General features: G+C 48.7%; 1 protein-coding gene across 1 annotated transcript; it reads left to right on the top strand.

Annotated features, from left to right (window-relative positions):
• The first annotated feature begins 7,874 nt into the window (after positions 1-7,874).
• LOC131288984 (longitudinals lacking protein, isoforms A/B/D/L) lies at positions 7,875-10,499 on the top strand. The gene is made up of 2 exons (XM_058318170.1): positions 7,875-9,152; positions 9,222-10,499. Exons 1-2 carry the CDS (start codon positions 7,875-7,877, stop codon positions 10,497-10,499), a joined length of 2,556 nt encoding a protein of 851 aa, XP_058174153.1.
• Positions 10,500-11,711: the final 1,212 nt, after the last annotated feature.

The raw sequence follows: 11,711 nt of genomic DNA, 5'->3' as shown, positions 1-11,711 counted from the left end.
CCTGAATGGAAGCAAATAATGCGTATGTGCAATTTCTTCCTTTGTTCAACCGGGGCCTCCGAGCCATAAAAACGAGCGAAAATCAAGAGAAAGGAAGAAGCTGGGAGAAACAGAAAGGGAAACGGCAAGAGTGGCGAACCTTTCGATTCCTGCAGGCTGCATCGGAGTGCATAAGAACAAAAGATAACAAACAAAACCACCTTTTTTTCGTCTTGAGCGTTTAGGCGAACGAAATGAAAAGTGCATGAGGAACGTTTTCTAACAAAATCCACTCAACAACCGATCGTCTCAAACTCTGCACGCAAGTGAGTGGGTTTGGCAGAGCTTTTGTGCCTTCCGTTCCGGCATTTTGGCCCTCCGAAGCCTCCGACTGTTGTTGTTTTTGCCAATTTCCTCCTTCGAAACCCTTTTACGTGAATGTCGTACGTTTCCCGTACCCGCACTTTCACCGCAAACTCGGGACGGTACACATGGTTTGACAGATCATTCAATTTGTCAATGTTTCGGTCATTGTTTTGCCTGCTTGCCGTTGGTTTACCCCGAGGGTTTAGGGTCGCAAGAGATTTTTGCCTGCAGTCCGGGGGAGGATGCATATAGGCAGTGTTCTCATTCATAGTTGGGCTAGGGTAGCCCTATGATGTCAATGCATTGAATTACGTAAGCAAAGCATAGGCATTTCATGTCCATCTGTCCATGTGAATCTGAAACGGGTGATCGCAAGTAGGGTAAAGAGTTCGTAAGTATTTTATTCGGGATATTTATCAATGATTTTCTTTTAATTTTTAGTAATAAATCTTTAACACGTTGACTGCCATGGCTATCATTTTTTGATAGCCAGCTGTCATTAGTACTAAAAAGTTTTTGTCGCATAAATAAATGAAAATTAACCTTAAAAATTAGGAATATTTATTATGAATTCTTTGAGAAGCAAATTTTTTGTTTAGTCTTAAACAAGCGTCGGTTTAATAAATGGTATAAACAAATTTTATTGACAAAGATTGTACTAAAAAAGTGTGCTAAAAACGTTTAAATCAACCAAACATTGCGAAAAGAGATGATTATTTTAAAAATGCTCTCTATTAAAATTGTACGAGGCACCAGGCGCCCCCTTTAATTATGTGATTTATGCTAAATCGTACTTAAAAGAATGTTAAGTTCAACAAAACCATTCCAAAACACCTGCAAGCTTGGGAGGATTTTATTCACCTTATATTATGCCATGTTGAGGACCAAATTGGATGCACTTGCCTGTCCAACGATACGATCACCTCACCAAAGAGAGCGGACAAACACGACACGAAAGTCATTAGAAACGTGTTGTCTTCGTACGAACTGGTTTACCGAATCGACGCAGCATGCGTGGACGTGATGGAGGACGATGAAGGTGATGATGCGGCCATCATCGAACGCGCAAATATGATCGACGTGACGTGTCACACGCCGAACGCAGCTCCTCAACGAAGCGCGTGGTGTGTTAAGGGAAAAGAAAGAGCTAGGTAGTGAGCTGAAGTTTCGGAGTGGCGATACCCGCCAACCCCGCGGGGATCGAGCTGAACTCGGTAAAGGTCCACTGGTGCACGCCTAGGTTGGCCTCTGGTTGTGGTGAAACTTGCCTCCGACAACAACGCGATTTGGCTTCGAACATTTGTGAAACGGCCGTTTGGTGTGTGTGTGTGTGTGTGTGTGCGTGAACCCGAAGAAGTGCATCTCCCACATGCTGAAGGCACTCATTCTATGCTGCTCTATACTGGGGTGCATATGCTGCCTGTTGCGCTAGCTCTTTCACCCGCCCGAATGTTTCCTCCCTCGTCCGTTTCGCTCGCTCGAAGAACTCACGTATTCGATAGAAATGCATCATCCGGCGCACTCTGGCCATCCCCTCCACACGCACCGTGGCATGGCGGAGCACTTTTTGCAGCCAGCCAGCGATTTCCCCCACCATCGGAGTTTAGAAAAAGTGCGTTGCATCGATCGGTGAAGGGCGAGAAGGCAAGGGGTGCCTGAGTGTTGCCTATTAGCACTAGAGAGATCTGCAGTTTCTGGAGGGCGGAAGGGCCCTGAAGCAATTGGGACGAAGGGCTTGTGTTGCGTTGCGATACGTTCGAAAAACGCACCGAATAGATGAGTGGCCAAAGTCGTCTGTTTCTCCCTCCGAAGGGCTGGCTTTTGAAGCGCGGGCCAGAAGAGGACGTACCGAAGGGCTTGTTCGGCCTTGCCGCCGTTGGAGTGAGATACCAATTGGTTTGCCTAGACAAGAGCCCTAGAGAGCTAGATGGCATTCCGTCTCGCTCAGTCCCCGGGTGCGATTGGGAGTCGGTGCAGCATGGAAATGCAAACGCCCTTTTGCGCACTTTCGGGAAAATAGGTGAGAGACAGAGTGAGAAGGGGATAGCGCGGAGCGGTCCTTGAGTGCAAAAGGGTTTCCTTGGTCCTCTAAGTCCAAGGAGCGAAAGAGAGAGGGAACTGCTCGAGGTCCCTTTGGCCGAACGACACGTCACGAGCCCTTGGCAGGATCTGCAAAAGGGTGCGAATGAGACGTCTTGTGGGCTGTCGGAGTCGGGGTCGGGGAAGAGGAGAGTGCCGTCGTCTTCGTGCACAGTCACCGCACGAATCGCCGAACTCCTGGGCGACCTCCTTCCCTGCCCCCGGCCCCTGGCACTCACTTCTCGGCGGCGGTGCGCGACGTCTCGGCGATTTTTCGGTGGGCTCTGCTTTTGGCTGCAACCGTTCGGCATCAGTAGCGAAAAGTCCGCTTAGTGGAAAACACGTTCCTCTTCGGTCCCTCCCGGCCGGCCAGCGATTTATCGAGTGCGATTGCAGTGCGAAAATTGCAAAAAGGCAATGCAAGGCTTCAAGTGCGGTGGAAGTGTTTGATTCGCGATCGCAAAATTAAAAAATTCAAGTGCACGGAAACAAACACAACACGGTGAATTTATTATAATCGCGAAAGGAACCCACCCGAAGTGGCAGAAGAGAACGAAACGAAACGGTACGAAACGTGCGAGGGCCACCCAAATGCTTGGGTGTTGGGAAAATAGTGGCGGAAATTGTGCACTCCCACTGTCGATATTGCATTTTTCCCCAAAACAAACTAACCGATCGTTCGACTTCCTTTCGTTTTCTCTACCGTAGGCGTATGCAGCAGCATCACTCATCCAGCCATCCAGATCGACAAGTGCATCCAACACCTACCGCAACCGGCAGCCATCACCAAACTCCCACGTGGGCACACATTTCCGCCACCAACATCGGGTCGGAGCGTCGAGAATGTTGGCCAATGTGGGCACTTTCAGTTGCACCGTTGGTGAAGTACGATCGTGCCTGTGCAGTGGAGGATCGTGATGCGGTTCCGTGATAGTGTGTGCAGTGCAGTGCAGTTCGGAGTGCCCGAGTGCTGATATTCAAATCGCAAAAGCGGAAGGTCGAAGTGAAAGAAACAGAAACCAACAAAAGGAGAGAAAGAGGAAAACGACGCTCGATGGAAGTGATAAGACGTACGACGTGGTGAAAACGACATGATAAAAGAAACCTAAACGAAATCGAACCAGAACCACAGTGGGAAAACTTTGCCGCAATTCTGTCAGTGTAAAGTGAGTGAGCAAGAAGAAACGAACATAACGAAACGCAGATAGCAACGTCGTGATTCGGCAACATAACGAAGAGAAAAAGGCGAAGAAAAAAGAAAAAACGTAAACTTTCGGCAAACGTTCGAACGGTAGCCATTCTGATCGTGTAGAAGAGCCTCCCTTCGCAAACCTTCATCACCTCGCACAGCAGAACACCATCACCATCACCAGAATCGAACCAGCGAACTTGCAGCGATCGCAAGCAAGCAAGCAAGCAAAGGCACCACACGGTCGGAACCAGGGAAAAACACAGCCATTTTCCACGCCGGGTGCGCGCTTTTCGCGGGCGGTTCATGTACACACTTTTCTGCAATAACTTTTTCGGACTTAGCTGTGCTTGAGGTTATCAAAATTTTTCCCTCACCATTTTTTCATCGTATCACCCCCAATTATCATCGTTTGATCGCGCGTTTGTAACCCGTTGAGTGTGTGCGCGTGTTGCTCAAGTGTGTGAACGTGCGGTTTAAAGATTTTCCTCGCCCAACGGCAAATCGTGATGATCGTATACTCTTTGGCTCAAATTTCAAGTCATCAAGTGTAAAAGGCGATCAGCAAATCTAAAACCATCAAAGAACTGAAGGTAAGTGCGTTAAATGATGCATATTCTAAATCCTTGTAATAGCAAAATATATACTCCAATATATTTCATGCAAAACTAAACAGGTCGCTTAAAACTCCGGTTCCAATCCAGTGGATTTGATACTGCATGACTTCCAAATGTTCTAAAAGAGCACATGTTTTGCTTTTGTTGTTTCCTTTTGTGTGCCCTTTCGCGATACACTGCCGAAAAAGGAACGTGCACAAATTGTATGTTAACGTGGCACAAGCCACATGTAAACGAAGATGTCTGCTCAAACTTCTAGCTAGAACGCAGGGAAGGACCTCAAACTGGCCGTGCTTGCCAACTGTTAAGCGACGGAAGGCAATGCTTGTGTTTCCTGGAACTTTTCTGTTTGATATTTGATCCCTTCTGTTTCGCTGCCAAGAACAGTAAAATCGTAATGCACTGAAGATTGTGTTTCAACTTCTGTATCAGCATGTTGGAAATAGTTTCACAATCTAGCATATACAGTCGGAGAGAGCAAATTTCCTGATTTGCCAGCAAGAATGCCTTCCCAAAATGGTGGCTTTGTGTGTGCCACTTCAGGGTAAACGTGGCAGAAGATAATGCCAATTTACTGAAGATAGTGTGTTGCAACAGGGGAGAAGAAAAGCAGAGAAGCAGCTTTATCAGCATTGAAATATTTACGCAACGTCTTGCACGTCCGCGGGAGGTACCCGGAATTGAATTCTAGAGCATAGGACTTTCTTAGATGCTCATAATTGATCTTCTATCTGGTCCTCCATCATGGGCATAACGCATATTTTGCCTACGTAGCTTCTTGAAATGTTCCCGCAAATATTTTTAACATTTTCTCTCTGTTGAGCCATTTTTTGTAACATCCTTTTTGTCCCCTTTTGTCACGAAAGGATAGTGAAAGTGGGCTCCGTGTGGTAATTAGAATGATTTCCCTTTTCATTTCTTTGTAATTTGCATAATGTCGCTTTCTCACCGATGATCTTCGGGTGCATCATTTCGCTGTTGCATTTACAACGCAACGTTGAAAAAGGAACGACCGCTTTTGCGCTTTTCTTTTGGGACCTTTAACGACCTAACGGAGGCGATCCATCCATTCTTCTCCTTTTCGGTGTGGCATTCCTATTCATTTCCCGTTTCGGGTCACAGCATCGGTGGGTTGTTTTTCAACAATGCCAAAGTGATGGGTTATTCGCCCTAGGGAAAGCGCACACCCAGGGGAAGGGTAATGCAGAACGGAGCAGAGAAAAAAAAACACGATGCAACCGAAATATCCTCGAGAAGCAAACGAAAAACCGCAATCAAGCGCTTGATCAACGCATTGGTAAAGTTTGCTGAGTTGTATTTCCGTAGGAGGAGGTCGATGGAAGGCCGATGCAATGGCGATAGTCGTGGGAAAGCAAACTCCTATGATCGTATGATGTTGTGATCTTGGGACTAGGTTTATATTTTTGCGGGTGACGTCAGACCACATGTTAGCAGGTAGGGCAAGACACCAAAAAGGACAACAGCATTCGTATATCGAATCTAGCGGATACGATTACGGGTTGCTGCCGGGGTTACGGATCTTTACGGGGCGAGGGTTCGTAACAGATTTCGCAAAGAGCGTGTCCTTATATACGAATGCTGTTGTCCTTTTTGGTGTCTTGCCCTACCTGCTAACATGTGGTCTGACGTCACCCGCAAAAATATAAACCTAGTCCCAAGATCAAGGATAATTAATGGCAGTATGGTGGCAAGCGAGAAAAAAATATCGTGAGGGTCGAGGAAGAGACACACTCAATGTTGTGCAGGTCGGTGCTGGAATGCCGGTGCATTAACAGATACTTTTGAAGGGGATCTTCTCGTTTGTCAATAAATCATTCAGCACATGCCGGCGATGGTGGCCAGTCTAGCCGATTCGTGGGAAATGCGCAATCGAAAGATAGCTGGCGTCCGTCGAGATCAGGATACCGTAGGAATCCCTTTTTTGACCCTCCTCCGCAAATCCTATTCTCTATCCGTTGGTCATACCTGCGCCCAACCGAGGAGGAACCCAAATCCAATCCCAAACGGAGCACCTTATAATTCAATATTGCACAACTGCGATAGGCGAGTCGAATAGAGGATCATCTCCTGCCCTTCTTTGCCACGCATTTCTTCGCACATTTGTAAAAAAACCGTTCCAGAATTGGCTTCTCTCTTGATGTACCTTTGTTCCCTCGTATGCCAGCTTTTCCCGTTTTGACCTGGGCACGATCCTTATGTGTAAAGTGCAAAAATCCTGTGCCTGTTCGACTTCACCCAATTCCCGTGTTTGTTCCATTGTGTGCCTCTCCCGAGGATAACTCCCGAGGTTGCACGAGTTTTCAATCCGTCGCATGGGAAAGGCCGTTAAGCCACAGGTTTTTTTTTGTTCTTCACTCAACTCTTGTGGACAAATTAGGACATCAACCGAGAAGGGGATTAAAAGGGATGATGATGTCGTGCCTAAACATATTGTAAGCTCGAATATCAAGTGTTAGAGAAGCGAAACAACACAGAATCGGTAAGAACTTGCTGGCAGATAATGAGTAGAAGTTCAGATAAGACATTTCTGCTGGTCCTCGAACTTCTCGAGGCTAGGAAAGTAAAGCCGGAAAACAAAACGAAAAAGCCAAATCGGATGTAATTATCGAGTAGCGACCATTTCCTCCTCCAAAGGATACGTAGCTCAAGTCTTGAACATATTTGAATTTATTTTTGCAACCACGTCCAAGGAAAGTGTGCAAAACCTTTCCCCTGGAGTTCAAATTGGCAGAAGACGAGCTCTTTTTTGTTTGTGGTCACGCGATGTTCGGTTTAGCCTCGAGGTCAGCGGAATCGGATGTAGTGCTTTGGAAAGAGAAAAGAAATCAGATAAGTTTGTGGCAGCAGAGGGTTCCATGTCTGAGAAACCTGAGCTTTTGCCGGACATCGTTTCCGGAAGATGGTGGTCATGTTGGTGAGCGCTTATGGTGGTTGTCTGGTGGCTAAATTCGGGCTAATGATAAGAATTTGGGCAAAACAGTTGAATCGGAACCTTAGGCGTTGGAGGGAATGTCCGATAGGAGGGAGCGGAGCAAGGTGTTGTTGTTGTGTTTTGGCACGATATATATATATATTCGCAAAAGGCCATACGCCACTACGAACCGGTGGTAAACAACGTCTCGAAACTACGCTCGGAGTCGGGCGGACAAAAATAAGATAAGAACAGAAGCATTTCATTCAACAGAGCGCAAGCGAGAAGGGCTGTCCTAGGCTAGAAGGAGATGTAGAGATACTTCCCTTCGAGGGGATGAGGGTTGAATCAGGCGTGTGTGACCTAGAGAGCCGTGTCGTATACCTGTATTTGCGATTATGGACACGACCGTCGACGCGTGATTCAGAGTCGCTGTTTGGCAATGAGTTGCCGAAGGGCTACGGAAACGGTGGTAAACAAGTTTGGAATGTGGCAGGGTTTACGCCGGTGGCAAGAATTGGAAGAGCAGGTTGTTTTTCTACATTGACTCTACTTTGGTTCTTCGTTGCGTCATATGCGTACCTTATGGAAGGGTTTTAATTCATTGCGAACACGTTTCTCTTCAATGTCTAATTTTTCGCAGTTGGAAGCAGCCTAGAATAGCAGAAGGGATTAGGTTATTACTTGATCACGCAAAGGAAACGACTTCAAGATGGGTAGCAGCGAAGGACAGACATACTGCCTACGATGGAACAACCACAAGTCGAACTTGGTCGAGATCCTGGACGCACTGATCAAGATGGAGTGCTATGTCGACTGCACGATCTACGTCGACGAGCAGGTCCAGTTCAAGGCACACCGGGTTGTGCTGGCGGCCAACTCACCCTACTTCCAGTCGATCCTGCAGGACGTGCCGATGGACCACTGCACCATCCTGTTTCCGGGAGTGCAGGAGTTTGAGATGCGCGCCCTTCTCGAGTACATGTACACCGGTGAGGTGAACGTGACACAGGCGCAGATACCGCGCATCATGAAGATCGCCGAGCAGCTCGAGGTAAAGGGCCTGTACGACATGGCAGATCTGAAGGGTCGCTTCGAGGTGGACCATCCGATGGGGGAGCGTGGCGAGTCAGGAGCGACTCTATTGGCGAGCAACAACAACTATAGTACCAAGGGAGATCATGCTGGCGGTGGACCAGCGACTGCTTCGTCCTCCTCGTCAGCAGCTTATTCACATGTCCCTCCGACTAGCAGTAACAGTGCCGGCTATTATCCGCACCATCCACACCATCAGCAGCAGCAGCAGCAGCACCAGTCATCGCCTGTCATCTCCACATCGACCAACATCTCGATCGCCCAAAGCAGCAGCTCATCTCCGCCATACTCGTACAAGTCGCCCTACTCGAGCCTCTACTCACGCAGCCCTGGCACGGTGGATCGAGACCGCGAGCGAGAAGAACGTAGCCGTGACCGCTCGTCGTCCTTCTCACATCCGGCAACCTCACCACATCGCCATCCGTCCACGTCCACCTCTTCGGCATCGTCCGTATCGGCTCAGATCGCAATGCAAGCTCAGGCAGGATCGCACCCCGCATCATCCCACCAGTCCGTGGGTGGTTCATCCAGTGCCACTTCGATCTCGGTGCAACCTTCAACGACGGCTGCGGCGGCTGCGGCACTGGCTGCGGGCTGGCCCGGACTTGGACAGACTCAGCTGCACAGCATGCTCAGCTCGGCCTACGATTCCAGCACCGATATGAATCCGCTCAAGCGCAAGAAGCTCCAGTCGATGTCTAGCATGCTGCGCGACACTCCGATCCTTCGCAACGTACTGGCTCAGGCGAACCCGGCTGATTCCTCGCAACCTGGAGGCGTTGGCGTTGTTCCAGCTGGAACGGCTGCTGGCTCCGTAGCAACGATACAGACGATCCAGAAGACATCCGACCCCGATCGTCCCAGCAGTCATCACTCCAATGGCAGTGGATATAAGGTGAGTGTCACAGCTATGTGCAGACGATTACTTGATGATAATGTGTGTCCCCCTCTTTCCTCTCTCCAGTCAATCAAGGAACCCTCGCATTCACCCTACGCCGACAAGTCGTACGATGACGACCTGCTGGATTCGCCGCACAACTTCGGTGGAGACGCACGGCTCGCCTCGTACGTGCCTCATCAGCAGCAGAAGCCAGAATGGAAGCGCTACAAGCAGTACACCCGAACGGATATCCTGAACGCGATCGACTGCGTGCGGAAGGGCATGAGTGCGTTGCAGGCGTCGCGTAAGTTTGGTGTCCCATCCCGTACCCTCTACGACAAGGTGAAGAAGCTGGGCATCACGACCGGTCGTCCGATCAACCGATCGCTCAAAAGGTCTCCCAGTTCGGGTGGAAGTCCGGCCTCGTTTCCTTACGGGTTGAGTGGCACGAGTCATATGTTTGGACCAGGGGCTGGAGCTCCCGGAGGCGCCTCACATTCCGGCGACCATCACCATCAGCAGCTGCCGTCACAGTCGCAGCAACAGGACGACGAAGCCATGGCGCACCATGAGGCTGGACGAATGATCAAACTGGAGCACGGAAGCCACCATGGCCTACCGCCGACGATCCCACACCCTGCCGCAGCGCTCCTCGATCCGTCGTTCCTACAGCAGGCGTTAGAGGCACGTGGTGGCGACATAGCGGGTCGTGAAGCGCTTCATGCGATGGCCTTCGCTGCGGCAGCTCATGCGGCCGTCAATGGAATGAGCACGTCCCCGGGAACTCACGGAACGGCTCGCTCCCCTAGCCCGAACGTGCTGATGAAGTACATGCGGTCCGTGTCCATGAGCTCCCCCGAGGACGATCGCCATCATCCGGCCCAACACCAACACCCTCAGCAGCATCGTGATCGAGCGATGGCCGAGGGACAACCCCCGGTCGATGGTCGGCATCACAACGGATCGGAAACGGCGGCGGCAGCGACGGCAGGGTACGTCAGACGACAGGAACGTCCGATGGAGCAGGACTCGATCGACGACGCAGGAAGTGACTGTGGTGGTAGGCCCAACAGTGTTGCTCCGGCAGAGGAAGGACAAGACGATCACGTCGAGGATCTCTCGATGGGCACGAAGCGCGACTCGGAGGATCGAGGTCCGTCCATGTCGCCACCGCTTTCCCATCGTGTCTCCCAGCGATCACGATCACCATCTCCTCAGGCACACGCACCACCACCACCTCCACCACAGCCGCAGCAACAAGGTGTGATAGTGCCAGCTCCGGGAAAACTGAAGGAGGACTACAACATCTCAATCAAACGAGAAATCATCGCTGACAGCAATGCTCCGTCGGAGTCCTCGTAGATCGGCCTTCTCGACTAATGGAGTCTGCTAACCGTACTAATGCTGTTTTTCGTGTGTTTCGAGCATAAGGATCCCCGGTCGTGGGAGCGTATGACGACGTCGTTCTACTACAACGCTGTGAAAAGAAAAAAAAAGAAAAACGGGTAACTAAGTTCACTAAGTTTACTGTTAGCCTTTGTTGAAGGGAACTTTGTTAACTTTTATACGGTAATTTATAACGTTACCAACAAGCGCATCGATTGGGTGTAGCTTACTACCTTATATATCCTATATTCCTTCATCTAGCTCTGTTTCCTAAGTGTCCCCCCTCTCGCGGTCTCGGTGCGGGGGTGGGAACGCGCGTTGCAACATAAGTTACCTTTTAACGACGACGTGAAAACTGAACCCACCAATTTTATTTAACTATAAATCGCATTCATCACAATCTTATTTAAAACAAACTAAAAGTACCAACCCCCTACAAACGAACCAATAGCTAAATCGACTGCAAGTGGTCTAAGTCAATCTAGTGTATAGGAGTTCTTAGTTTCTGACACACTCATAGCTGGTGCAGAATCTCTCACCTTATCCTTCTGTAAGCAATAGAGGACCAATAGACTGAAAGCAAGTGAACGGTAGCCCACCAAGATCGAGACGAAACTTTAACTTGATTCACTGCGCTTTCTTGCGCAACGGCGTCACATAGAAGTGCAATAGAAGATTGAAAGGACGACACTTTTTTTTTCGTTATCGTCTTTCTTTGTTACTTTAGAGCTAGGGCTTGAACATCTTAGATGATTTGTGTCTTTTTTTTGTCTCATTGTAGTACGTAGCTTACTAAACCTATTGTTTCATGTACATTCTAGTACGAGTTTTCTCTTATCCGTTGTTTCTTTGTTTTGCTGTGCCACGTAACGAAATTGAATGCTAGGCTCCTAGGCACTAAAGGAACGGCACGTAAAAAGTACCGTTTCTGTGTTGTAGACTTGCAATGTTGTAGGTGTGCAGATTTTTCAGAAAACAAAAGTTAAAAAGATCAAGACTTAGAAAAAAAATTTATTCCTTACCCAAAACACCTAATTGTAATTGATAAGAATAATCTCGTTGATACGCGCAAAACGTATGTAAAAATAGCGTTGGTATCACCAAAATGTACTACTAGTTTGACTTTAAACTTGAATCCTGCACTAAGTTAGGTTTATATTTAAACGCTCTTACTATCCTTAGTTGATG

The sequence above is a fragment of the Anopheles ziemanni genome, chromosome 3, assembly GCF_943734765.1.
Source record: "Anopheles ziemanni chromosome 3, idAnoZiCoDA_A2_x.2, whole genome shotgun sequence".
NCBI lineage: Eukaryota > Metazoa > Arthropoda > Insecta > Diptera > Culicidae > Anopheles > Anopheles ziemanni.
The sequence above is the reverse complement of the archived record's forward strand: the minus strand, read 5'-3'. Positions and strand labels throughout refer to the sequence as shown.

What these genes read in the sequence shown, in the direction of transcription:
- LOC131288984 (XM_058318170.1), top strand. Translation starts at nt 7,875, where the DNA reads ATGGGTAGCAGCGAAGGACAGACATACTGCCTACGATGGAACAACCAC. An exon ending in CCAATGGCAGTGGATATAAG is followed by an intron (nt 9,153 to 9,221) that starts GTGAGTGTCACA and finishes TCCTCTCTCCAG; the next exon opens with TCAATCAAGGAACCCTCGCA.